Here is a 26049-nt window from a genome sequence, read left to right on the forward strand (position 1 = left end):
CCCGCCGCAGCACCAGCACCACCACCACCACCACCTGTCCGTCCCGCCCCCTCCTTTGATGCCGATGTCTCAGCCACAGTTCCGGCCTCATGTACAGACCGCTCAGCCTCAGGCCAGCAGCAGCCGGATGCAGTGCCCTCAGCGCCAGGGGCTGCGGCATGTAAGTGTCAAGGGGTGTCTTCCCTGTGTCTTCCTGGGAGGCCTTTTAACTTACAGGACTTGAGGGGCATCATTTGTAGGTCAGAATACTTTCCAATTCTGATTTCAACTTTTAAAACGTGTAGTACATAGTTCTGAAGTGAATCCATGTTTTAAAAAGCACTCAGGTGATTGTTTTCTGGACTACAATAATTGATAAGATACTCCTTTTGTGTCCCAAAGACTGTGTTAATATTTACTTAAGCATTTTTCTTGTATCTAGATATTTCTATAGCGATAGATAGGAATTAATAGACATGTAACTTCAGAAAATACTTTTGGGGGTAGTCACTTTCCCTTTACCAGTGGCTTATTTTTTGATGTGTAAATTATCTCTGTCTTTTTGGTCTCTGAATAAATACATAAATGAATTCGGGAAAAATACGTTGACTGTTCTGTTGCCAGGTACTACTCTAGTCCTGGGAATACAACAGTGAACAGAAGAGACAAATTCCTTTCCTTCAAGGAGCTTATGCTCAGTCCAGAGAGATTAGCATACATTTATTTGTGGAGTTGTGTTCTCAAGCACCATCAGCAAATGTGTGACTTGTCATGCATTAAAAGAAACTGGGAAACAATGCATTGCTCTGAAAATAAAAGGCCACAGTCATTGCCCTTGTCCTCCATTAAATACATATAAGAAGCTTTTGTAATTTGGATTTTAGGAAAGAGACACAGTGTGGCTAGTGGTCAGGGTTTTTGCCTCCATTAAATATATATAAGAGGCTTTTGTAATTTGTCTTTTAGGAAAGAGACGCAATGTGGCTAGTGGTCAGTGGTCAGGGCTCTTGCTTCCATTAAATATATATATGAGACTTTGTAATTTGGTTTTTAGGAAAAAGAGACACAGTGTGGCAGCTAGTGGTCAGTGGTCAGGGTTCTCACCTGTCAGTCTTTTTTTAGTATTGTCTCCTTTTCACCCTTGAGCTTTAGGCATGTCACTTAGCTACTTGGAATCTCAGTTTTGCTGATACTTGCCTTTCTTTCTTTCTTAAAGTAACATCACAACTAAAGTGATATGAACAGTAAGAAAGGATTTATAAATCTGAGAAGAGGGTGCTTTATAACCTGGGTTATAAAGAATAATGGTAGTCTATTCTCATGACCCTTGTGCACTGGGATATTTGACCTGTGTGACCTCGGAGATCCCCCTGCTTCTCCCCTCCTCCCTTCCAGCTCTCTCGTGTTCTCTTTGCCTCCTCCAGGTGTTGGTTCTCTCTTGAGAGTCCTCAAGATGAACATGACTAAGGATTTCCTCTCGAGTAAAACGTTCTGGCACCTTTCTTCTCCCTGGGGTCATGCTTCTTAGGACATTGACCTGATGCTTGGTTCTTTCGTTGTTCCAGCTTAAATTTAAGTGACTAGGTAAAATAGTAGCATGTGAATCCTGTTGATCTCTGGTGGCAGATAGAGTGGTTTTTTGGCTGTCTCAATTCTTTTAAAACTGTCAGTCCCTTTATTGAAGCACCTGCTAAAGATCAGCCTGGTGTAATTTCTATAAAGAGGAGCCTGTCTGTAGGCAAGTATGACACCTTTACCAATGGAAGTCCTTAACGTTAGTTAGGATGAGGCATGCTGCCACATGGATTGGGGACATTTATGTATGAGAAAAAAAGTATTAACCAAGGAGAAAAGTATCCGCTCCCCAAAAGAGTAGTCATTTGCTAATGAGAATGATTTATTGTGTTTTTATTTAATAATGTGCCTTTTAATGTTCCTTCTGCCAACTTTCCACTTACAATTAGAATTTCTTTCTTTTTGTGAAAAGAATACAACTTCTCAGAATGTAAGCAAGCGACCCATGCAGCAAATGCAGCCCACTGCGCCAAGGAACAGCAATTTGCGTGAATTACCCATAGCGCCATCACACGTGATAGAAATGAGCAGCAGCCGCTGCTCTGCCACACCCTCAGCGCAAGTGAAACCTATCATCAGCTCGTCACCACCCTCGCGGGCCATGGCGGGTTCCAGGAGCTCACAGGGAAAGACTGAAGTGAAAGTCAAGCCAGCTAGCCCTGTGGCTCAACCTAAAGAAGAAGCAAAAATAGAACCAGAGGTAGGACACTTCTCTTATTAACAAATGTTGGTCTCAAACAAGAAGCCTTATAATCAACTTGGATGTCTCAGTTCGCTCTCACCTAGTAAGTTAGTCACAAAATCTTCCTGCTTTTTTCACCTGGGCCTTTTTTTTTTAACCTAGCAGCCGTGTTTATTAAAAAAAACACTTGTATTCTCTCTAGTTTACAAGATTAGATTTTATTTATATACGTGCACAGTTACTGTTCCGTTATATAGAATTGACATATACTGGGGCTTAACAAACTTTTTCTGTAAAGGGCCCAAGTATTATATAGATATTGTAGGCTTTATAGTCCAGACTGTCGTCATTACCCCTCTCGCCATTTTAGCACAAAGGCAATTTGAATACAGTTCTTCCGCCAATAGATGTGGCTGCGTTCCAGTAAAACTTTACTTATAAGACCAGGTGGTGGACCAGATTCAGCCCGTGGGGTGTCGTGTGCCGACACCTGGTGAATCCCGTAGGTTTCTTCTGCGACTGTTTCTTAATTTACATTATTAACTTCGAGAAGATAGGACCAGTTTTCTTGTTGGTCTTTAAAATTTCTGGGGGTTTGCTTTGTGTTGAATTACAATTATATATGTTGTTGCTGCTGTTTCTAATTTTTCAGTAGGCACAGAATGTAGTAAGTATGAATAATCAACGCAGCTCAGTCTTGACCTGGCTTTAGTCGAGGCCGTTTTCTCCCACAAGCCTCAGTCTCTTCATCTGGTAAAGGGGGGTCAGCCAGGGCGGCCTGTGCAGAGGGCTGGCACCTGGAGGGCGTGCCAACCTTAGTGAAATGTGTGTGGAGTGCTCTGAAGCAGTGGAATGGGTTAAACCTGTCCAATATCGGGGTCATGAAGAATGACTTCAGATAAGAATTTAGGCAAGTCATGCTCTCTTAGTTTCATAAAAACCAGTTAATACTGGTTTTACCTTTTAATCAGTTCATTTTTTTTCAGTCAGATTTTCTTCTGATACATTATTGTAGCAGTTGTAATGTGTTGTTTACCAAATTGGAAGTACAAAGTTGAAATATTAACATACGATGAACTCTTAATTAGAACACAAGTGACTTTGGTTTTAAAATCAGTATGTGAAAAAATAATGTAGATTTACAAACTGGATTGGAATAGTTTATAAAGAAGTCTTTGATAAAAGTTTTATTATGCTTCTAGTGTATATAGCCAGCTCCTAACTCAGTACCTATAACTGATTTGCTTCAGAAAAATGAAGTCACACACTCGTTACTTACATAACAATAGGGCTACCTAATAGGGGAAGTTGCCTTTCAGGTATCCTGCTGGCACATCTGGCTTTCAGTTCCTTCCATGATAGTTGATTTAGGCGAACTTCTAAAGGATTCTTCCATAGAGTTATTTCAAAAAGATGCCTTGAGTGAAATAGAACCTGTAGGTCGCTGTAGTATAAATGGAATGTCTTGATTTATTTTAATTTTCTCTCTCTATATAAAGGGGACCAGGATTATATATATTTTTTTACTTTTTAAAAGAAAGGTCTTCTATTTGTTTTGCTTAGCTAACTGTGACTTATTTTCTTATGTCCCCCCAACTTGATGATGATATAATAAAGGGTGAATCTGCTTAGTCGGTAGTCTTTCCAAGTATTTCAGTTGCTGTTCTGAACATGCTTTAACTCTTTCTTGACTGCATGGGAAGAAATTCCAATGACTAGTAATTATTCCTGTGTTTTGAGGCAGTGGCGCCTTGGGTCCTGTTAATGTGTCCCCGGCTGTGTGCTCCCCCGATGCTCATGTCCCTTCTGTCCACTGTCCCCCTGGATGTCACGTCTTGCTCTGTATGCCTGCCTGTATAAACAGCCTCTCACCCACCTTCATTTTTGCGGTTTGAAATCTGCCCTAGATATGAAATTAGAGAAGAGAGTTGGTCAGAATTGCTTCCAGGTCGACAAGTAATCCCTGAGTGAGGGCTGGCACTAGGCACTCAAGCTCCAGGGCACCAGCCGACTCCTCAGCTGTGCTTTTGTCCTCAGTTCCTAATTCTTAAGGTTTATTTAGGGAAAGTAGGATGGTGAAATAGCTGAATTCGAGATAGATTAAATTTTGTACATTCTTCTATACGGGGTCTGTGGATATGGATGATTTTTAAAGAATATTATAATTCTTTAAAAATGCTTAACTTTTTATACATTTTCCTTATTGGATGCTTTTTATGAAAGTTACTGGACTTGTTCAAAGATTTTTTTGTCTTGACTTGCAGAATGGTTTGGAGCTTGTTAAAGGCGTTCCTTATATACCATTAATATTCCAATACTGCAATTGGCAACATTTTGATTCTGAGGAGAGTGCATGAGTTCAAGGTCAGAGAGATTGACTTGTGCTGTTCATTATAACCAATTATTCTGTGACAAATGAGTTTGAGATCAGGCTGAAAATTCTGTACAAAAAATCAATAGTTCTAATCAGAGCCTTTCAGGTCATTTACACCCCACCTTTTGTTGGTTTGTCAGGGAAGAGCCAGATAAAACCTGTGTGACAGCAGGCCTCCCTACTGCTGCCATTCCTGTTTGAAACATATTTTGATATCTCAAATGAATAGTTTAATTGGTTTCAAACTTGTAAATGAGTGGAAATTTACATTATTTCATTTTTAATATTCTGATAAGATTTTCCAAATTAGCTTTAGCTGTGTGGGTTTTTTTTTTTCCCCTCTCCCCAGAGGAAGGAGTTAAAGTCTTCAAACAGATTTTGAATGACTTCTTTCAGATATTGAATTAAAGGACTTTTGGTAAATGTCTTCTTGTAGTTTATTGAAATTGACTGGAATGGGCACCTTGCCTGTATAGCAAAGTAAACTGTGTATGTTTTCCATTTTAGTTTCCTGATGAAGATGAGGAAACAAGGTTATATCGCTTGAAGATAGAAGAACAGAAACGCCTAAGAGAAGAAATCCTAAAACAGAAGGAGTTACGGCGGCAGCAGCAGGCTGGTGCCAGGAAGAAGGAGCTGCTGGAGAGACTTGCGCAGCAGCAGCAGCAGCAGCAGCTCTATGCTCCCCCACCCCCAGCAGAGCAGGAAGATCAGGCGCTGTCACCGTCACCCACCAATGGTAACCCACTGTTGCCCTTTCCAGGTGCACAGGTCAGACAAAATGTGAAAAACAGACTTCTTGTTAAAAACCAGGATGTCAGTATTTCAACCGTTCAGCCCAAAACATCAAATTTTGTACCATCCAGTGCCAACATGCAGTATCAAGGACAACAGATGAAACCACTGAAGCATTTGAGACAGACCAGAACAGTTCCTCAAAGTCAGACTCAGCCGCTGCATAAAGTACTCCAGATCAAACCCACAGATGTGGAGGAGCCAGCTGTGCCCCAGACTCCTCGAGTGGCGTCCATCCAGGGCCGGCCCCAGGACACAAAGCCTGGCGTGAAAAGGACTGTCACGCACAGGGCAAACAGTGGTGGTGGAGACGGGCCCCACATCAGCTCCAAGGTCAGAGTGATTAAGCTGTCAGGTGGGGTAAGTTGACAAGTTTTATGAGAGCTTCTTTGAGTCTGTGTTTCACATAGAATGCCCTCATTTGCAGAGAATATTTTTGAAGAAAGAATTAAAAATTACCTCTGTTGCAGTCTTGTAACCAACCTCTACCTACTTGAAGTTGGTATACGAGTTGTCGCTTGACGGCGGGCATATGTTCTGAGAAATGTGTTGTTAGTTTCGTCATTGTCTAAACATCCTAGCATGTACTCACACACAGGTGGCACAGCCTGCTGCACACCTAGGCTGTACGGTACAGCCTGTTGCTCCCTCGCCACAAGTCTGTGCAGCATGTTACTGTACTGAATGCTGTAGGCAGTTGTCACACAATGGTGAGTAGTTGTGTGTCGAAATGTATCTAACATAGTGAAGGTACAGTAAAAATACAGTGTCATAACCTCATGGGACTGCCTTTACAGGTGTTGCCCATCTGAGCAGAATGTTGTTATGAGGCACATGTTTTAGTTTTCTCTTTTGAGTCTTAATGAAAGGCCAGTGTGACAATCCCTAAATTAGATATTACTCAATTTTAGCTTCTTCTTGTAGATAATTTGTGATAAAATCATTACGTTTGTTTTGGAGATAACTTTTCCTTTACACAAATCATTTGTTGTGTATAGCTTTAGATTCAGTGAGCAGCTGTGGGCACAGTGGGAGTGGTGGGCAACGCAGGTATGTGTCTAATTTTCATCAACTGTGTCCCAGACTACTGGACTATTACTTGTTTTCTGTTTTCAGTTTGCCCCATTAAAAAAAAAAAAAAAAGATACCATAGAATTTAGAGTTGAAGTCCTGTATGCTCTTACCACATGCTTTCGGAAGTGCAGCATGCCTCATTTCTTTCTCTTTCTTTTGATCAGTGTCCGTATCAGGTCATTTTCAGTCAGGCACAGGAAGTCCTGTTTTCCACTGTAGTTTGGATAAGTTTAGCACTCTAAAATAAAACCAGACACTGCAGATAGATTTCCACTGCAGAAGATTGTTCCATAAAGAAGTGATCTATCGAACACTTGCTTCTTTATCCCACCATATAGTCTTACTTAGTTGTGGTAAGTAGCTCTCATCTGTTGTTTTCATGAAAACGAATTCTATAACAAATTCGATGGTCTCTGTAATTGCTGTGCTCTATAAAAGTGCTATTCATTGTATGCAATTTTATACTATAAACTGAGGAAGAAAGTAGGAATGTTGTAAACATAGGCTTCTAGAGTAAACCAGCTAGCAAAGATTGCTGTGAAAGACACAAAAAATATATACAGTAAAAAAAGAAAATAACATCTCTCTTTTAGTCCATTTCAGGATGGTAGGACATGTGAGCATGTGAAGGAGTACTTCCTCCTTCCCTTTTCTCTAATTTAACTAGTGTAACTAAATCTAACGTTACTTCGGCTCCTTGCTTATGCTTAAGAATAACTCATTTTGTTGGTTAATTAGCTGAGATTTAGTGCTTTTAATTCTCGGTTTGTGGAACAAAACTATGACTTTTTCATGTGCTATAAGAAAATTTGTACAAAATACTATAATTAGAAGTTCTATATGTAGAATATCCAGTAGGATGCATAATTTTATCTGAATCTGTTTTCTTACGTCTATTCATTGTAAGTAGAAATGTTGAGAGGAATTGTATTACATACACATGTTTTCATATTACATGAATTTGTTACCTTTCAGTGAGAACTCAAGCTCTCCTTAGTTTCTTCAGTGCTTATGGCCGTTTTGCTTTTGACCTTGTTTTTAGGTATACTGTGTTAATCAGTGTCTCATTCTTTTACTTGCGTTATAAACTTTTTAAGATGAGATGTTGCCCATTGTTGGGAATTAGGCCTTTTCCCATAGCAACCAGAACTGGTGCTGTTTATTACAATGGCTGCATGTACTCTGCACTGGCAGGCTGGGAAGTGAAGGGTCTGGTTTCTACCATCAAAGAGCAGCTTTTACACTCATCAACAGCTTTCCTTTAAAAGAATTTTATCTACGTGAATTTTTACTCTTTTTCTCCAATGGAAAAAATTTATTTTTGTGTCAGACCTAATTCCAAAGTTACGCTAATTTTACAATAAATAGGAAAAGCAAAGGATTTTTTCATGAAAATAGCTGTCAAACCAGTACTTTGGAACAGCTCTTTATCTTTCACCTCATGTTAACTAGCCCACATGTTAGAGTATCTTAGAGTTTACTCAGGCCCCTCCCATAGCACTTTGGCACTTTTGACTTAGCAGGGAAGATCTCTAGTTCGTATTTCTCTGAACCAGAACAAACAGTATTTGCCTAATGGCCTTGTTTTTTGTTTTTTTTTGTGGGTGAGGACTCTTTTTGAGAGAACATATTGCTAATGGTGGTTAATTGCAAATTGTGCTTATTTCAGACAATACAAAAAGGAAATGTTTATTTTGGCTGGTGTTTCTGTTCCTGACTGCTGCTGAGGCATTCTCTGCATCTGGGGACTGTGATCTGAATGCTCAGGGATGTTTTCTGCCTTCAGAAATCTTAATGAGCTGAGGGCTGAGCAGGCCTTGGCTGACAGGAGCTTAGCGTTTGGGGAGGATTAACTTGTACATAGTACCTATACAGAATATCATTATATACATTTTAGTTTTATGATTACTTATTTAATAAAAACATTTTATTGTTGGTTCATATTTCCCATTTTTTCTAACCTAAACTATATCCTAACCTAACCTAAATTACCTCCTTCCCTTTTCTCTAATTTAACTAGTGTAACTAAATCTAAATGCATTTGATTAAATTATTCTTTGCATTCAGTAGCCTCCTAATTCTTCACGTCTCTAGACAGGATAGTGAACTATCTTTGCATAGTGCCATTCAAGAACTTGTTCTCTGGTTGGTGGGTGACTGCAGTTAAAATATGTGTCCACAGGATTCTTCACGTGTTGATGAAAGCACAGTTCTTTTCTTACTATGATATACAACTTAATTAGGTTTCTGTGAGTATACTCATGTCTATGAGGCAATTGTGAATCAAGTGGAGTTTTCTTCTATATTTTCGATATTTCATTACTTACAATGAAATAATTTATCGTTGGATTTTATTAAACTGGGTTTTCTGCAAAGTGAGGGAGGCCGAGTCTTAACACCGTAGGTTTTTGTAGTCTGCCCTGTGATTAATTATATCGCCTTTCAGGTGATTTTCCTTGGTCCTTGTCATTGTAAGAGAACGTGTAGTCCTTTCATGGTGGTCCCTTTTGTAGCTGCTGCTGCAGTATGCGTGTGCACAGGGAACAGTTTTAAAAAGAAATCAACAGCATGATTCCTGGTATTGTTTCTTACACGATTGTGTTGACTAGGGTTAGCGTCTAGGTTTAAAGCTTGAAAAGTGACTCTGCAGATTCAAGAGCTCATTGCTGGCATCGTGTTTGCTGTTGGCTGCTCTGAAATGTCTTGCTGTAGAGTATAGCGATCGGAGCCTTTGTCTAGGACTGAGAGCTCACCTGTGCACGCAGTCATGTGATGGGGTAAAGCAGTGTGGCTTTGGGTGCAGAAAGACTCCTGTTTGAATAGTTGTCTGTTGTTTGGGACCCTGAACATTCATTTCATTTTTCTGAACTTTAATTTCCAATCTGCAGGTGGGGTTAATAAGTCTGCCATGAGGAGTCAACAAACGAAAGCTTCTGGTGCACAGAAGCACTTCCTAACTTCCCATTTTCTTTGTAGAATGCTTCTAAGGCCCCTTTTAGAAATACGTGATTTTATGCCAGATAATAGCAGTGGCTATCATTTATTAAGTGTCGAGCATGTACTCCCAACATCCTTCTGAGGCGAGTGCCTTGAACCTCAAAGAGGTTTTGTAACTAGCCTAGGGCCACACAACTACTAAGTGGGAGAGCTGGGCTTCCAACTGTGGTTTAATGCTGAATCTTATGCTCTTTACCCATCTGCTGTGTTTTTCATGGTGTTATTTATTTCTTGATTAGGTACAATATTCTGCTGTTAGCAGTCTGGATTGACTGGGAAAATGCTTAATGGGGACTCCTAGGATGATGATGTTGGTTAGGTTTCATTTTGGTTGCCAACGCAACTGATTTGATAGTGACTGCCTGGAACATTAGGCTGAGAAGGATTTGATACATGAAAAAGCAGCCTGGTTGGTGAGTAGCCTCAGCTGTGAATACAGGCCTGGCGAGTGGCTGGGCTTCCATCATCCTGGTTCCAGAACCTGGGCCGCTGGCCCGGGAAAGGGAGTGCATATTGTGTCCTGGTTAAGTATAGCCATCACTTGCTACGTGCAGTGAATCTATCCTTGAACATTTCTGTGTGAATCAAATTAAGTCACATTTTACATTTAAAACTTTGAAGGGAAATATTAGGGGAATTTGAAATGGAAAGAGATCTTTTGTTTTGAGGCTCATCAATCTCTGTATGTGAATTTCCATTTTTTTTCACTCATGTTATTGTCTGGGTTTGCTAGGTGAGATTACAAAAGGAATGTATTAATGCCGCTTGTAAGTAATGTTAGATAGCAGAAAATACTGCTAAAATTTCATGTGCCTTCCTGACTATTAAGTACATAGTTCATCTATAGAATTATATTTGATGGAATGGTTCTCTTTTAATTACTTAGAATATAGAAATATTCTTCATTTGCCCATTTCTCAGAAAGCTATTTTTAAGTGTTTAAGAAACCAAAAGAACAACTTTGTTACATTATAATTCTGTTCATAACCAAGACATAATTCCCAGAAAAACAATTCAAGTAACAACAGAGCAAATATAAAAAGTATAAGATGTTTACTTAGTGTAAACTTACTGTAGTCATCTAAAACCATTCTTCGTGATTAAACACAACAAAGGGGAATTAGAACAAACAAGTGCCAGGGGAAATTCTTTGCCTTAGGTGTTCAGTTTCTGTCTTCCTATTTAAGGAAATGGTATAGTTTTTGAAGCGTTTGCATCTTGGTTTTCATTTTGCATCTCTGTAACCTTGGTTACCTGGCCTGAGTGAATCCCAGTTTCCTCATCAGTACAATGAGAACCAACTCTCCTCCCAGGATCCTTGCAAGGATTAATTGTCATAATCATGTAAAGTGAGTGGCACAGTGCTTGAATATGTGATAATAGCTCAATAAATGTTACTACCCTTTTAGTTGAAGGAAAGAGAAAAAAAATTTTTTTTTTTGGAGTGGCTGTTTATAGTGTTCTTTAAGAAAATGAGAGCAAATACTGAATTCAGCTGCTTTATTCTAATCAAGATAATGAAAATTTTAAGAATTTGGCAGCACATTAAGTAAACAGTCCTTTATTCTGTTGGCCACACAGAGAAATAGGAAAAGCACAGAATGCCCCCGCAGGAAAGCCAGCTGTCCAATTGTGATGCTCCTGTATTTTATTTTTAAAAGGCTGTCAAAATGCTACATGCCGAAGGTCCCAGTTTATTTGTGGGATCATGCTCTTGTGGTGTTGGACTGCATTTGTAAATTTCTTCCCTTTCTACCTTCTCAAAAGTTATTCCCACTTTTGGAATGATATGTATATATACCTGATCTCTTTTGTGGAGCTTGAGGAGGTGGGAAAGGGAATGTTTTATTATAATTTTAGTTGAAGAACAGTAGGAGAAACTCATATATGTCCTTTATCAGATTCACCAGTTGTTTACATTTTGTTGAGTTTGCTTTATCCTGGTCTTTTTGCCCACTTGCATGCACAAAAACCTTCTTTCCCAAACCTTTGAGAGAGTAGGTTGGAGACATGGTGTGATATCTCTTACAAAACCACAACTGTACATTATCAGAAATAAAAATGCTGTGAAGCGATGCAATACTATCATCTTATTCATAGTATATATTTGGATTTTATTCACTGGCCCAATTATGTCCTCTGTAGCTACCCCCACCTTGCCAGGGTCTAGTCCAGGATCATTCGTTGTATTCATCATGTCCCCTAAATCTGTTGTTTCTTGCCCTTGACCTTTTGAAAGAGCAGAGGGAATGCCCTTTAATTTGGGTTATCTTAGGATTCGTCCTGATCAGTTTCGGGTTGTCCATATTTGGCAGCAACACCCCAGAGGGGATGTCGGGTCCTTCCCAGTGCATTCAGTTGGGAGGCTTCTCCAGTATTGACAGGATTAACTTGGATGGGGTGGGGGATGGGTAAAAGTGGTGTTTGCCAAGTCTCTCCTCTGTAATGTTACAGTTTTACCCTTTGTAATTGGTAAGTAATTTATAGGAAGATACTTTGAGACTATTGGGACTATATAAATATCCCATTTCTGATCAAATTTTCACTATTGTTAGCAGGCACTGAAGTTTTTCTTTTTTTTTTTTTTTTGAGACGGAGTCTTGCTCTGTCGCCCGGGCTGGAGTGCAGTGGCCGGATCTCAGCTCACTGCAAGCTCCGCCTCCCGGGTTTATGCCGTTCTCCTGCCTCAGCCTCCCAAGTAGCTGGGACTACAGGCGCCCGCCACCTCGCCCGGCTAGTTTTTTGTATTTTTTAGTAGAGACAGGGTTTCACCGTGTTAGCCAGGATGGTCTCGATCTCCTGACCTCGTGATCCGCCTGTCTCGGCCTCCCAAAGTGCTGGGATTACAGGCTTGAGCCACCGCGCCTGGCCGGCACTGAAGTTTTTCTAATGCCAACACTCCTATACTTGTTAGCTGTCATACTCCTGCTGTGATAATTTACTCTTCTCCTTCCGTTATTTGTTCGTTTATTTATGTCAGTATGGGCTTATGAATTCTTACTTTATGCAATGAACTGTCACTGTCATTGTTTATGTTGCTGTTAGAATTGTCCCAGATTGACCAGTGAGAGCCCCTTTGAACTGCTTCTGTGTCCTTTGATTTGTTGCCGTTACTCTTGGAACATGTCCTCACTTTTCTGGTGCAAGAAGATGTTCCTTCTCTGCCTGGGCTCGGGAATCAGTCCTGCTTCTTGGCATCTCCGGGTCCTCGGAGTGGAGATCTGGGAGCCATTTTTGCCCACTACTTTTGGCTGTCCTCTCTTTTGGGCCCACTCAGCACATTTTTGATTCTTCTACAGTGAGTTGCAAAGAAAGGAAAATGGTTCATACAGATACTGCTTGAATCGGTTGGATTTTGTTTTAACTATGTTTTTTGAAATAGGTCATTGGTGGGAATTAGGAAGTAATTTTTGCTGTTTTGATTTCGTTTTTTGAATTATTATAGTTAATAGTTCTAAGAATTAAACATTACTGTTTAGATATTTAAAGTGAGTCCCTCATCCTCTATAAACCCAAACAAAAGATTGACAGTCATTATTTGCAAATTTTGTTGAGGTTCTAACCTAAGTGTTGATACGTGGAAGGGCATGAGACACAGCTGAGCACTGAGTTGAGAGCTGGGCAGAAAACGTGCATCACATGCTTCTGAGGCTGCCTATCGCCCTGTGGGAACCACTGGCCTAAGAAGCCATGGAAATTCCTCAGCACTTTGGTTGGGGTTAGAATTTCCTACTGTCACTCCTGCTCCTTTTCTGGATGTGCCATCTCTCGCTCACTTACTACTTTGGATCCAACTCAAGTGGGTCGTCTTCTGGGACGCCTCCCTGGATGGCCACTCCCACACACTGCTCCTCTGCAGCCCGGTCTTCCCATCTGACCATGCGTTTTCAGAACTGGCTCTTGAAGTTACTGCTGCTTACCTGAGTGGGGGTTTGGTCTTTTTTTTGTGTGTTCAGGATGTAAGGCAGTTTCAAGTACATTATAAATGTTTAAGATTTTTAAATACTATGTTGAAAATGGCAACATGGCTTGCATTCTCTTACTGAAATAGCACAGGCGGAATTAGCAGTGTTCTTACCCCTTTCCCCAGTACTTCTGATGATCAAAGTAGTAGTTTCTGTTGATATTTAGATGATACCGGTAAACGAGCAAAATTTGGAAAAAGACAAAAACCATGAATCATTACTAATTCTTCTAGGCATTATTTCATGCAAAAATTTATTTTCGCCTCCTGAGAGTCCTCCTTTATTCATTTAGCAAAATGGGATAGTTCACATCCCGTTTTGCTGCTTTTTGAATTGTGTTAAGTGGTGAATCTGCAGTGGTAACTTGTCTGCGGTGAAGACCCATGGAAAGGCAGAAGAGCCTCCACCTTGTGAATGCCATTCAGGGGAATCCATGTTTTTAGCCTCTAAGGTCTCGGACAGGAGGATGCCGCTGTTCTGGTCGCTTGATTTCTGGCAGAAGGTGACTTCCTAGGATGATCCCTGGCAGTGCCTGGGAGTGGATAGCAGAGCTAAGAGGAGCTGAGAGGGGCCAGATAGAAGCGACTCAGGAATAAGCTTCCAGAGTCTGAACCTGCCCATGAGAAGGGCAGAGCTGCAGGTGGATTTCCGACAGGACAGTTCTGGGAAGACCAGGCAGGAAGGGAGACTGAGTGTAAATGGCTTTTGACCTAGAGGTGGGGGCCATGAGAGATGCACATCCAGGTGCTTGGGGGAGGAGGGAGGTACGTGGAGGCGCAGGGCAGGCACCTCATGCTGGCCAAGTTGGCTGGGTGGAGTTTGACCTCATTTGTTTAAAGGTGCTAATGAGTGGTAAAATGGGCAACAGGCAAATAGCAGAAGAGTGAAAGAAAAATAGGGCATATAGAATCCTGATTAATCACTTATTTGATAAGATGTACAGTCTAGCATCTTCCTTTTGGAGGAGAAACAGTTGTGCATAAATACTTGTTTTTAAGAGCTTTGAAATGTCTTAGTGTAGGCAGAATTGATCATTTCCAAAGAGACTACTTTTTAAGCATTGTTAATCATGTGGCCTCTAAACATGGCAAGATAGACCATGGTCATTAGAGGACAGAAATTATTTTGAACACATAAGAATTTCCATACTCATTAGTTTATGATTTTTTTTAGGAGTATGATGTTAGGGAGTAAAATTAGCAGGCGAATCAGAGGTCAATTCACCTTCAGTTAGGAATCAGGATGAGTTCACTCACGCACCCCAGCAGAAGGGGAATCTGCTTTCTTCAGTGTCTTAGGTAACTTCCCTCCCCTAACTTTCAACAGCCTACCCAGATAGGACCCTGGTCACCTGTTCTGCAGAACTTGCTCAGTGCTGCAGAGCAGGTCCTTGTGGAAGGGCCACTTTTCGGAGCCTGGGGCTGTACCCCTGTGTGAGGGACTGTGGTTGGAAGAGCTAGACTTCATGCCCTGCCTCATAAGCCACAGCATCCAGAGGCACCTGGCTCACTTTAGTAATCCTTTTCTTTTTAGACTGGTAAGTTTGTGCTGTCGAAATGGGACAGTCCTGAGGTATGAGATCACCTCAGAGGCTGAAGGCTTTGGTTTGTTCCTTCAAAGGCCAGTTCATTTTGCTTTTTAAAGATCGCCACAGGCCTAACTAATGTCAGAAAGGTAGACTGTTAAGAGAGAGAGCAAGCACTTGAATAACTGTGCTGTGTTCTCACCATACTGTACTAGAAAGTCAAAATGCATGAGCTGAGAGAACCCTTTTATTTGATGAAGCTTGGTAGTTAGGAGGTCTGTCCAACCTGGTCTCTCTAACCTTATGGATTTGGTTTTAGTTCTGCTTGTGTAGACCCAGTTCCAGATAGGCAGTATTTTAGATGTAAGTGCTCCCCATGTTTTGCATGCTTGGTATTTCATAAGGATAATTTATCACAGAGAAGGAAGAGAATGTGAGCCTGTTTATTAATATTTTCTTGTACCTTGTTTAATCCAGTAATCTTCAGAGAAAAAAATAGTGGAGCCCTAAATGTATTTATATTTAGAAACTTCATATAGCATGCATATCATTTATTGTCCACATTTTGAGTGAGCTTTATAATAAAGATTACAGGGATAGGCCCAGCATTGTTGTGGTTAATAGAAACCTGTCCAGTGAGGTCTCTGGACTGTAAGATCAGCAACACTAGCGGTGACAGTGAAGTATGGCCTTATCGAAAGGAGAATTCATAAGAGGCTGCCCTGGGACACTACACCCCTGTCCTTCTGTGTGTGCTGACAATGTTATCTGTCCTCTCAGTACGGAGTATCAAATGTCTGTCATGAGTACAGAAATTAATTTAATGTCACCTGAAGACATGCAATTAATCTTTTAGAGGTTTTCATAATACCTTTACAGAAAGAGTTGCCAGTTTGGCGGATTTGGATTTTGGGGTTTAGAAGAAGATAAGGAAAATTAATTTTTCATCAGGGTTAATACAAGTTAGCAGGGCCACAAAGGCTGAGAAAAATGGTTGGGGAATTTGTCAAGTGTTGTCACTCTAGAATAATGCTGCTTAACGTCTGATAGGTATAATCAAGAGTTGAGATTTCTATAGAGGGGGTTAATCAATTTGCTCGCTAGTGAATGCACATCAGTGATAGCACTTCTTCATGGGGTTTAAGAATGAAAATAAGATTTGATCTGTCAAATTGCAAGAAGCCCTGACAATATCAATAGGTGTTTTTATCTATGCGTTTAAACCATTTGTTATAAGTAAATTTGTCCTGCTAATGTTGGGGGCTACAGACCTCTTTTTTTGGTAATGATTAAGCTGATAAAAAGTATTCCCTAAGCTTACTTAATTCAAATAGTGCCTTTTATATATTTAAAAAAAAAAAAGAAAAACCTCATCTAAAAAGCGATTTTTATAGTATTAAAAGATAATCATTTGTGGGAAAAAAATGTTTCTGGTTTGACCTGAGATAACAAAACTTCTTTTTTCTCTCCTGTGCTTTGGAAGAAGTAGAAGATATTTAAAATGTTGTCCGAACCTAATGTTGCTTAAAGAGTTAAAAAGCGAACACCACCCTGGAGAAATTCAGTTTCAAAGCAAACATACTTTGTACGAACAGAATGTAGTCTGTCACCCACATACAACACTTATATGCGGACATTAAGATAACAGCTTTCTAAAATTCAATTTGAATCAGCAGTATTTTAAAATTTACTTAAGTACTAGTAATTTTAGGATCTCTTTCAATGCTATAATTATATGCATAATTATAACCTTATAGAAGACTTATAAATAAATGGGTAGATTTAATTTGAATTGGTTCTTAGTCAAATCTTGTCTATGTGTGTGAGTATAGGTATAAAAATATGTAATCAATTTGTTTCTCAGATGTAATCAGTTGAAGAATTTGTTCCTGGTTATTTGTACTACAATATACTGAAATCAAAAGTCAAAATCAGGAAATTGTTTTGGTATATGCAGTAAAAGGAATTGAAAGCATTGTTTCCAAATTGTTCATGCCATATAAATTGAGCCAAGTGTGAGTCTAGTGCGTTGCAGTTAACTCCTCTCGTGGTGGTGCACTCTGCTTGCTATTTGTTCTAAGAGGTGACATGAAATGGCAGCTGGGATCGTGATGTTTAATCTGAGCATGTTGGGAACCCAGGAGAGGCTGAATGTGACTTGTGTGCTGCCCGTGAGTTGGAGTGAATGGTAAAACCCCAGGCGAAAGCACAAGTTGCAAAGTAGGCAGCAAAGTTTGGGCAGAAACGTCACCAGCAATTTCCAGATAGCCAGGTAGCTCGGTGGTGGGTAGCATCTGCGGTATCTGGGTAGTATCAAAACCGGTATTTTCCTCTCCCCAGCATGTAATACCTGATTTTGTGGCTAAAACAGGACTTGTCAATTTGCAAGTAATGATCAGGACCACCAAGCTGTGTCGGATGCCATTCAGAGTAAGGCTTGCCTACTTCTTGACAGAGATTGTAGGTATCAACTACAATATGGGCTGAAGTGTACCTTGAAATAAACATCTGTCCATTGGGAAAGGTGAAATGAAAATTTCCTCAAAAACAAAACCACCAGTAAAGTAAAATTTGAATGTGATCCACAGAATCCAAAGGGACAAGTTGTTGAATCGAAGAGTCAATGGGAGAATTTGCCCCGCGGGTAGAAGTTGTTCACCTGATCCAAACCACACTCCTGGCCACAACCTAGGGATGTGTATGCTAATTTACATCCTAGTATGAACTGGAGTAAAACCCAGAAACTTGAAATTGTTCTGTAGAATTAGCTTTTCCTCATGCTAAGTCAAAAGAGAATAATTGTTCTTTTAATTAGAAAAAAAACAACTCATTTTTTTCTTACAAAATGAAACAACCTTTTACTTATATTCAAGCCTTCAGTGCTTAGCATGATCTTCAGAAAAATTCAGAAGCACAGCATTATAGTAACTCTTCGTTTAATTAAAGTGATTTAAGAGAAAAAAAATAAAAATAAAAAAAGTGATTTAATTGTTGATCCCGTTTGTTTCAACTCTCGCTGAATATAGTTTCAAATTATGTTAGCGTAACTCCCCTGGTTTTGGAGCCACAAAGATGTTCCAGCGCCTACTGGGTGACTGAAGTTTGTTTAATGGGCACAGTGAGGATAATACTACTTACCTCTCAGGGAGGTGTATTAGGCAGTGCTTGCACTGCTATAAAGAAATACCTGAGACTGGATAATTTATAAAGAGAAGAGGTTTAATTGGCTCAGAGTTCTGCAGGCTTGACAGGAAGCATGGTGCTGGCATCTGCTTGGCTTCTTGGGAGGCATCAGGAAGCTTCCAATCATGGTGGAATGCAGAGTGGGGAGCAGGCGCATTTCACGGCGAAAGCAGGAGCAAGGTGGTGTGGCGGGGGGCGTGCGCCACGCACTCGGAATGGCTAGATCTCTTGTGAACTCAGAGCTTGCTTATCACCAAGGGGATGGCCTAAGCCATTCACAGTCATCTGCCCCTTGATCCAAACACCTCCCACTAACCCCCACCTCCAGCACTGGGGATAACTTCAGCAGAAGGTTTGGGGAGGGACAAAATACCAAAGCTACATCCGTGGGACTGAAGGAAAACAGTGTCTGTACTGACCCTAGTACATTTCTCGTCCTGTTGTAGACAGTCAACGGATATGAGCTGTGGATTATTTCACTGCCAGTACTAGGTGAATATGTTGAATAATACCAAAACTCTTGATGATTAAGATCCCAGGAGTGCCTTAGAAATTTCCGTTATAAAGTTTTATGATATCATTTGTTGCTATATAACAGGGGCCACAACCTTCCTGGCACCAGGGACTGGTTTCTTGGAAGACAGTTTTTCCACGGGCTGGGGTCAGCGGTGGGGAATGGTTTCAGGATGAAATTGTTGCACCTCAGATCATCAGACATTAGAGTCTTATAAGCAGCTGTCAGCCTGGGTCCCTCACATGTGCAGTTCACAGTAGGATTTGCGCTCCCATGAGGATGGAATGCCTCTGCTGATCCGACAGGAGGTGGAGTTTAGGTGGTAATGCTTGCCTGCCTGCTGCTTACCTCCTGCGGTGCATGCAGCCCAGTCCTAACAGGATACAGTAGTAAGGTAGTGAGGGTTGGGGACCCCTGCTGTATAAGGTACAAAAACTTGTCTTGGATATAAGCAACTCCAGAGCTTACCCAGGCAGGCCTTCTCTCTGGTGAGCAGTTTTGTAGGAAGAGTCTTTTCTTGAAAGTTGGGTGGTTGGCATCACAAGACTCTGTCTGAAGCACCCACTTTCTGTGTCTTGTGATATCTGCCTGCACTGAGGACACTGTGGTGCACATGCCTCCAGGAAGCAAGAGACCATCGAGAGCCACATCCACTGGGAAGAAAACCCAAGTAGCTGCATCCCAGCCTGCCATTGGGACCGAAGACTCTGTCAGTCAGGGGCCAAGAGTTTCCCAAGTAGGGAGGGATGCAGCGGCAGGCCCAGGAAGGCCCACACGGCCCAACGGAATGAGCAGAGGTGGCAGTAGGAGGTGAGGTCTCTGTCTGCAGGGACTGTCTCATCACAGGCCTTATTCCTGTCTTTTCAGGCCATTTCTTAGAAAGTCATCAACAAAGTATGACACCATCACATTAGGACCCTTTCATTATGTTACAAGATCTACATAAGGAAATTTTAGTTTTTTTGAAACAGATGAGGAAAGGAAAGGCTTTTTGTAATACCCGTATTTCTGAACTTTAAATAGAGATCAAGCCTACTTAAAAAATAAACTTTCCTTCAATGGAAAATAAAAGTTTAGAACTTTATTTTTCAGAGTTCTTATCTGACCTTAATATCACCAGACATAAATTTTCTCCAGTGTCTTTCCCAAAATAACAATGAAGAGAACTTTTTCTTATTCGGGGTATTTATTGATTCAATGTTTATGTTCTTAATTCACAGTGTAAAAATTATCAGATTACTACAGTGTTATTGTTTATCACCCAAATACACATACGCACTGTATACCTTACAACACGCAGATAATAGCATCCTACTTCTGGTGCCAGCTGTTGTTGTTAAAGTTTCCTCTCTAGACCATCTTGTTTCTAGCTTTGGGTTGCCAGGGAAACAGCGGCCAGAGCATTCATCTTGCCGTCCATCATGATCTATGAACATCGTTACCTTTAGGCCAAAGGTACTGTCTCCTCTCTGCCATGTGACACTTCATGGTGCTGGTCTGAAAGTTGGCCTTTTATTATCTTAGTGACATGTAGTAAATATGTGTGTACTGATTGACAGTGTCTATAACCTAGTATTCTGATACCATAATCTCTTTTTAGCACATTCAGAATGACTTAGCTTTAAAAAGTACAATCTAGTATTTACTGATTTATTCAGTAAGTATTTCAGTGCCTTCTGTGTGCATGAGACATTCTGGTATGGTGAACAGAAGAGATTCACTGGAATCTAAACCACTGGCTTCTCTCAAGCACGTACAGGACAGCAAATGCAGTCGGCATCCTTGGAGACCTGGTTGGTTAAGCTACCAGGGAGCTGATTTGGATTACTTAAGTTCATACGACGGAAGTCCTTCTTAGAGAGCACACCTTCCACAGTCCATGCATTTGTCCGCCTTAGTGGAAAGGGTAGAAGTTGGAGAACCACAGTCAGTTAGACTGTTGTGCTGCTGAGTTGTGTGGAGAACTGCATGGTCTGATGTCCCCTCCACCTCACATGGGCCCTCATGGGACCTGGAGGCTGGTGTGAAGTGTTCACGCTTGTAAAGAGGAGGAAGTAGCCACTGCAACAGTAGCCACTGAAAATGTTCTCAGTGTACTCAGCTGAACACGTGCATAGTGAATTATGAACACTGTACTCAGCTGAACACGTGCATAGTGAATTTATGAATCTCACACTAAGATTGTACTGTCAGGCAACACTGTTGCAATAGGATTTTGGATAAATTAATAAATGGTCACTGGTTCTCATGAAAGATGAGGGTATGTGGTATATATTTTTAGATTTTAAAACTTTTTAGTATAGAAAATTTCAAGCATGTATAAAACTAGAGAGAATTCACATAGCTGTTTAAGATACAGACTGAAAAATTGTGTACTTAAGATAGGCCCTCCCTGCCTGGTGGGATACCTGCTCACACCTTGGGTAGAAGACCTCATGGAGAAGGTTTAAGAAACACAGACTACCAGCCTGACTTTGGATTCTGCTAGTGGTCTGCCTTTTCACAGTGCTTCCCTTTTTATGTGGGGGTTGGGGGTAGCCCCTGTAAGATAGGAATGACTTCCAGTAAGATCAGCACGTTTCAGGAGATGGTAATTCACATGATAGCGTCTTAGAGCGTTAGGTGGGAGAATCCATCTGGCTCAGTCACCCACAGCCCTAGCTGGACGATAGCAGATGTACACAGGGTCCTTTCCTTTGTATAGTATGTTCCCTTGGTTAATTAGGGGGTGTTAAACCAGCCCTGCGCTTCCGGGATGAATCTTACCTGGTCATGAGGTGTGATCCCTTTTCTCTGTTGCTAGATTGAGTCTGCTAATATTCTGTTGGGGATCTTTTCTCACGTATGTTTATGAGGAATATTCTTTCGCAGGTGTCTTTTCTTTTGATGCCTTTGGCCTTGTATTAGGGTAATACCAGGCCCAAAGAATGAGTGGGAAAGTGCTTCTGCCTCTTCTGTTTTCTGAAAGAGATTGCGTAAGCTTGGTAGTCTTTCTTCCTTAAATATTTGGTAAAACTTACTGGTGAAGCTATTTGGGTCTTTTTCTCTGTGAATGGTTTTTAATAATTCATTGTCTTTACTTCTTAGAGTTCTATTCATATTTTCTCTTTTTCAGTCAGTTTTGGTGCTTGTGTCTCATGGAATTTGCTCATTTCATGTAAATTGTCTAGTGTGTTGATGTAAAGTTGCTTGTAATGTCCTTTTAATTTCTTAGGGTCCCTTGCGGTGATCCCTCTGTTTTCTTATTTTGGTAATTTATCTTCTCTTCTTTTTTCTTGGTCAGTATCCTTAAAGGAGCAACAGTTTTTTGCTGATCTCAAAATACCAGCTTTTGGTTTCACAGATTTTCTTTTTCTTTTTACCATGCTATTGCTTTTTGCTGTGATCTTTATCATTTTCCTTCCTTCTACTTGGGTTTGATTTCCTGTTTTGAGGAAGGGGGACTAGCTTCTTGAGGTAGAAACTCAAATTATTGATTTTAGATGTTTTTCCTTTTTGATGTAATTGCTTAAGTTGCACTCCCTGAATTTTGATGTGTTGTGTTTTTGTTTTCATTCAGTTTAAATATTTTTTGTTCAGTGTTTGTATTGTTATTTTTATTTCTTAGCCTAGCTTCCTAGGGGTTGACCCTACTGCTGCGTAGCTTAGTGGCCAGCCAGCAACTGGGAGGAGCCTGTGCTCACGTCTCTGCACCCTGCACGGCCCCCTGTGGCCAGTTATCTGTGTGTGGGTTGGGGCTTCCCAGGCAGCCATGTGGGGAGAGCCCATCTAGGCGTTCTCTAGCACTTTCCGTTCTGGAATTTCCTCATTAGGTTTCTCAGATTTCTGGCTGGTGTGCTGCTTGTTCCAAACTGAACCATGACCGGAGGCCCACAGACCCATGGGCTTCCCTGTGCCTTCCCCTCCGAGGGTGCTGCACGTATGGCCAGTGCTGCTGAGGGACCTAAGGCCTTTCTGGGTTTCGGCCCTGTGCTGATGGAGCTGCCACACCCTGCACTGTCCTCACAGCTCAGGAATAAGTGCTTCTCCGTTTGTTTCATTTTCTTTGATTCCCAGAGGCCTCACATGTGTTGGGAAATTTTGTCCAGGTTATACTTGTTTTGGAGAGAGGAGATTTGCAGGCTTTTTCATGCCACCTGTTCCTGTGTGACATTTTTCATCTCATCTTTTCTTGAGTCCCTGTTACTTTGTACAGTCTTAGCAGAAATCTTAGCTACATCCATCTTGCCCCAATCAGTGTTCCTTCTCTTGGCAGATCCCTTTGTTCCATTTGGTCTCCACAAGATACATTTGGTAGGAAAAGTGGGACAAGGATATGTGGGCTGCTTCTGAGCTGGTTGACCAGGTTGCCCTGGAGACCCTGGCACCGCTAAGCACTCTGGGGAGGATTTACTATCCCGTGACTGACACTCCATCCCTATCGATGTTGAGAGTGGGCCTGGTGCTAATAAAAGTCTCCGTCTTCCTTTTCGAGTCCAAGCATCCATTCTGACATAATTAACCAGGGCAGTGTCTGCCGTCCTTGCCCCCGTTCTTTCCCAGCCTCCAGCTGTTCTTTGGGAGAAACACTACTCAGTATTGAAAGTAGCTGATAGGCACCACTGTAAGACATTTTTATGCTGCCTGGAGGTATGAACAACATCGGTGGTGCAGTTCCAGGGTGTACTTGCTTCTTCATCGATGAACAGACTGTTAATAAAACACAAAAGATAAGATTCCTGGTATTTCTAAGGTTCTTCATAGAGTAAGTGTGCTTCTTGGAAATCCATGTACTCTGTAGTTGCTCATGGCAATTGTAACTCTCAGCAGAAGGAAGGGAAGTTTCTAGCCAGTATTGTGGGATGCTCTCCGGCTTCAGAACACTGTATTGGAGAGGTCAGAGTATTTGAAGTTCTGTATCCAGAGGGAGCGGAAGGCGCTGTGATGGATTTGGAAGACTCAGAGCCACAGCCAGCAGGAGTTGGGCTCGTTGGCTTCTTAGGGTAGGTTGGAATAGGAGTTAAGAGTTGAAAACCACTGCTTATGCACACTGTACATTTTAACAAGAATGCTCTTGAAAATGAATAACGCATGCTGAAAGTGAAAATGCATGTTGGATATGAAGTCTTTTGAAGGTAACCAGTGTTTCACGGAATTCAACAGCATTTATTTTAATCGCAGACCTCTTACATGAATACAGTAATTAAAGGGGATCTTAGTGTTTGAAATTTCAAATGTCTTTTTAGAACCTGACCATTTTCCAATGAGAATTGTCCTTACTGGCTCTACTGAAATGACAAGTCTTGAGTCACACTTACTTGGAATGGTGTTGCTTCGTGGGTGAACACTGGCTGAGGTGGGCTTCCTAATGCTGGGGAGGAGCGTTTGGTGGAGCAGACACTGAACAGTGTGCTGCCTTCTTGGTTTCAGCAGGGAGGAGACAGCGATGGCTTTTTTCACCCAGAAGGCCAGCCCCAGCGGCTTCCCCAGCCTCCGGAAGTGGGTCCGCAGCCTGCCCGCAAGGTGACGCTGACCAGGGGCGGCCTCCAGCAGCCCCCACATCCGCCAGCGGGGCCCCACGCACACTCGCCTGTCCCTCCAGGGATCAAAAGCATCCAAGGAATTCACCCTGCAAAGAAGGTACTGCTTGTTGCCTCGCGCACAGCCCTGGAAGTGCAAAGGTCGGTGTGAGGCAGTGTTCAGACACACTCTGATTTGTAGCGCGTGGCACCCGATAGTACTCACATTCATAAATGAACCATCATTTCCTTTGTTCTGGCTTTGAAAATGCATTAACATTTTCACCAAAGCCCTTTCGTCTCCTGACTTACTTCACAGAGCAAAGCCAGAGGAGCACCCGCAGTCAGCCAGGAGTGTGATTGCTTCCCGCAGCCCTGAGCCGTCGACCCAGCAGCATCTGCTGTGCTCTCGGGACAGCGCGTGCCGCTGCGTGTCACACGCTTTCCTTCCTCTGTTCACTGACTCACCAGACATTTCACAAATGTGAAATCAAGTGCGTGCTCATGGCCCCAGTTCAGACAGAGGAAACCCAGGTCTTTGGAGATGAAGTAACTTGCTCTAGGCCACAGTTCCCAGCTCCTTAATCCTTCCCTTAACTCTGGGGATTGGAAGGGGCTTTTCTGAGTTCAGGCTGTCAGGCAAGAAGCAAGGGTGCTCACCCTCCCCTTTTCTGTTGGAGTGACCCTCTGTGCACTAGGAGCACATCCTGTCCTGTACACAAGTGACGGAGCGCCCTTCCCCTCCCCTGCTAGCGAGGCATCTGCCCGGCTCCCCAGAGTCTTGATGGTTTCTCTTGGTGCAGAAGCCAGTAGCCCCTGTTGGGTGGAGCTATGCAGAGGGAGACCTGGACGCAGCCCTGCTTTGCACTCTGGAGGACAGCAGGTCAGCCGCTCATCCCCTCCTCGTCATCTCGTCACTTAGAAGTAATGTTACTATTAAGACGGTTCTGGCTCCTTTTGAAGTCTAAGTTCGTCTCATCTCATAAACGCTTCATGGTATGAGAGCAGACAAAGTTCTATTTTGTACTGGAAAACAGCCGTGCAGACAGACTCAGCAGTAACGCCCGTGTTAAAGTGGGGGACTCTTGAAAGATTGCTGTGGTCTGGATTTTCTTCCTTCAGGTGTCATCCCTGAATATATGAGAAAAGCCTTAGAAGCACACCCCCCATACATGCACACAAACAGCACACTTGAGTAGAAGCACAACCCCATACACGATGACACACAGCACACTTGAGTTTCTTCAACTTAAACGTAGACACTCCTGTCAATGAGGATCGTGATGCATCCTATCTTATTTAGGCAATTGTGAGGATCTTATAAGAAGGTGCATTTAAAAAAACCTGGTGCTTGGTGTATATAAGTAGGCATTTGTTGGGGATATTATTGTTAATATCATAACTTACTCTGGTTAGAATAGAAGACTAGTTAGTTCCTACTGGTTTCCAGTCAGGGTAACTTGCAACTTTTCATGTACATTTTCCAGTGTAGTTTCTCTTGAAATAACCCCTTGCAACTGTTTTAAAACTTACTTCACAGGTATAGTTTTGCTGCCTTCTGCAGAGTTCTAAGCATTGTGGAAGTTTTCTCTTCATTTCCTTTTGTGTGTGTGCACACTCATGTCCTGAGGTTCTATTCCGGCTTCCACCTAACTTTCTGCCTTTTTCTGTGATGGACTGGGAGGCCACTTTTGCATTCTGTCCAAACTCCAGGACACAATTCGGGTAGGCCATCCGGAAACCAGGTGCCACCCATCTCCACCCTGCCTTCTGCGCTTCACCGCTGTTCTAGGCTGGGAGACATTGGGCACATATGTTCTCTCTGACTTTCTAATCTGGAGACAGTATGGGAAAGTTCAGCAGTCTCCTCTTTTTTTTTTTTTTTTTT

General features: G+C 41.8%; 1 protein-coding gene across 1 annotated transcript in view; it reads left to right on the plus strand.

Moving 5' to 3' along the window:
- RBM33 (RNA binding motif protein 33) overlaps window positions 1-26049 on the plus strand; it is a 134447-nt gene that overhangs the window by 91488 nt on the left and 16910 nt on the right. Inside the window, exons 13-16 of the mRNA XM_011941593.1 lie at window positions 2-160; window positions 1967-2254; window positions 5118-5765; window positions 24076-24282. Coding sequence (XP_011796983.1) covers window positions 2-160; window positions 1967-2254; window positions 5118-5765; window positions 24076-24282 — 1302 coding nt within the window. The remainder of the gene's footprint in view (window position 1; window positions 161-1966; window positions 2255-5117; window positions 5766-24075; window positions 24283-26049) is intronic.

The sequence above is a fragment of the Colobus angolensis genome, unplaced genomic scaffold (assembly GCF_000951035.1).
Source record: "Colobus angolensis palliatus isolate OR3802 unplaced genomic scaffold, Cang.pa_1.0 Scaffold2, whole genome shotgun sequence".
Lineage (NCBI taxonomy): Eukaryota > Metazoa > Chordata > Mammalia > Primates > Cercopithecidae > Colobus > Colobus angolensis.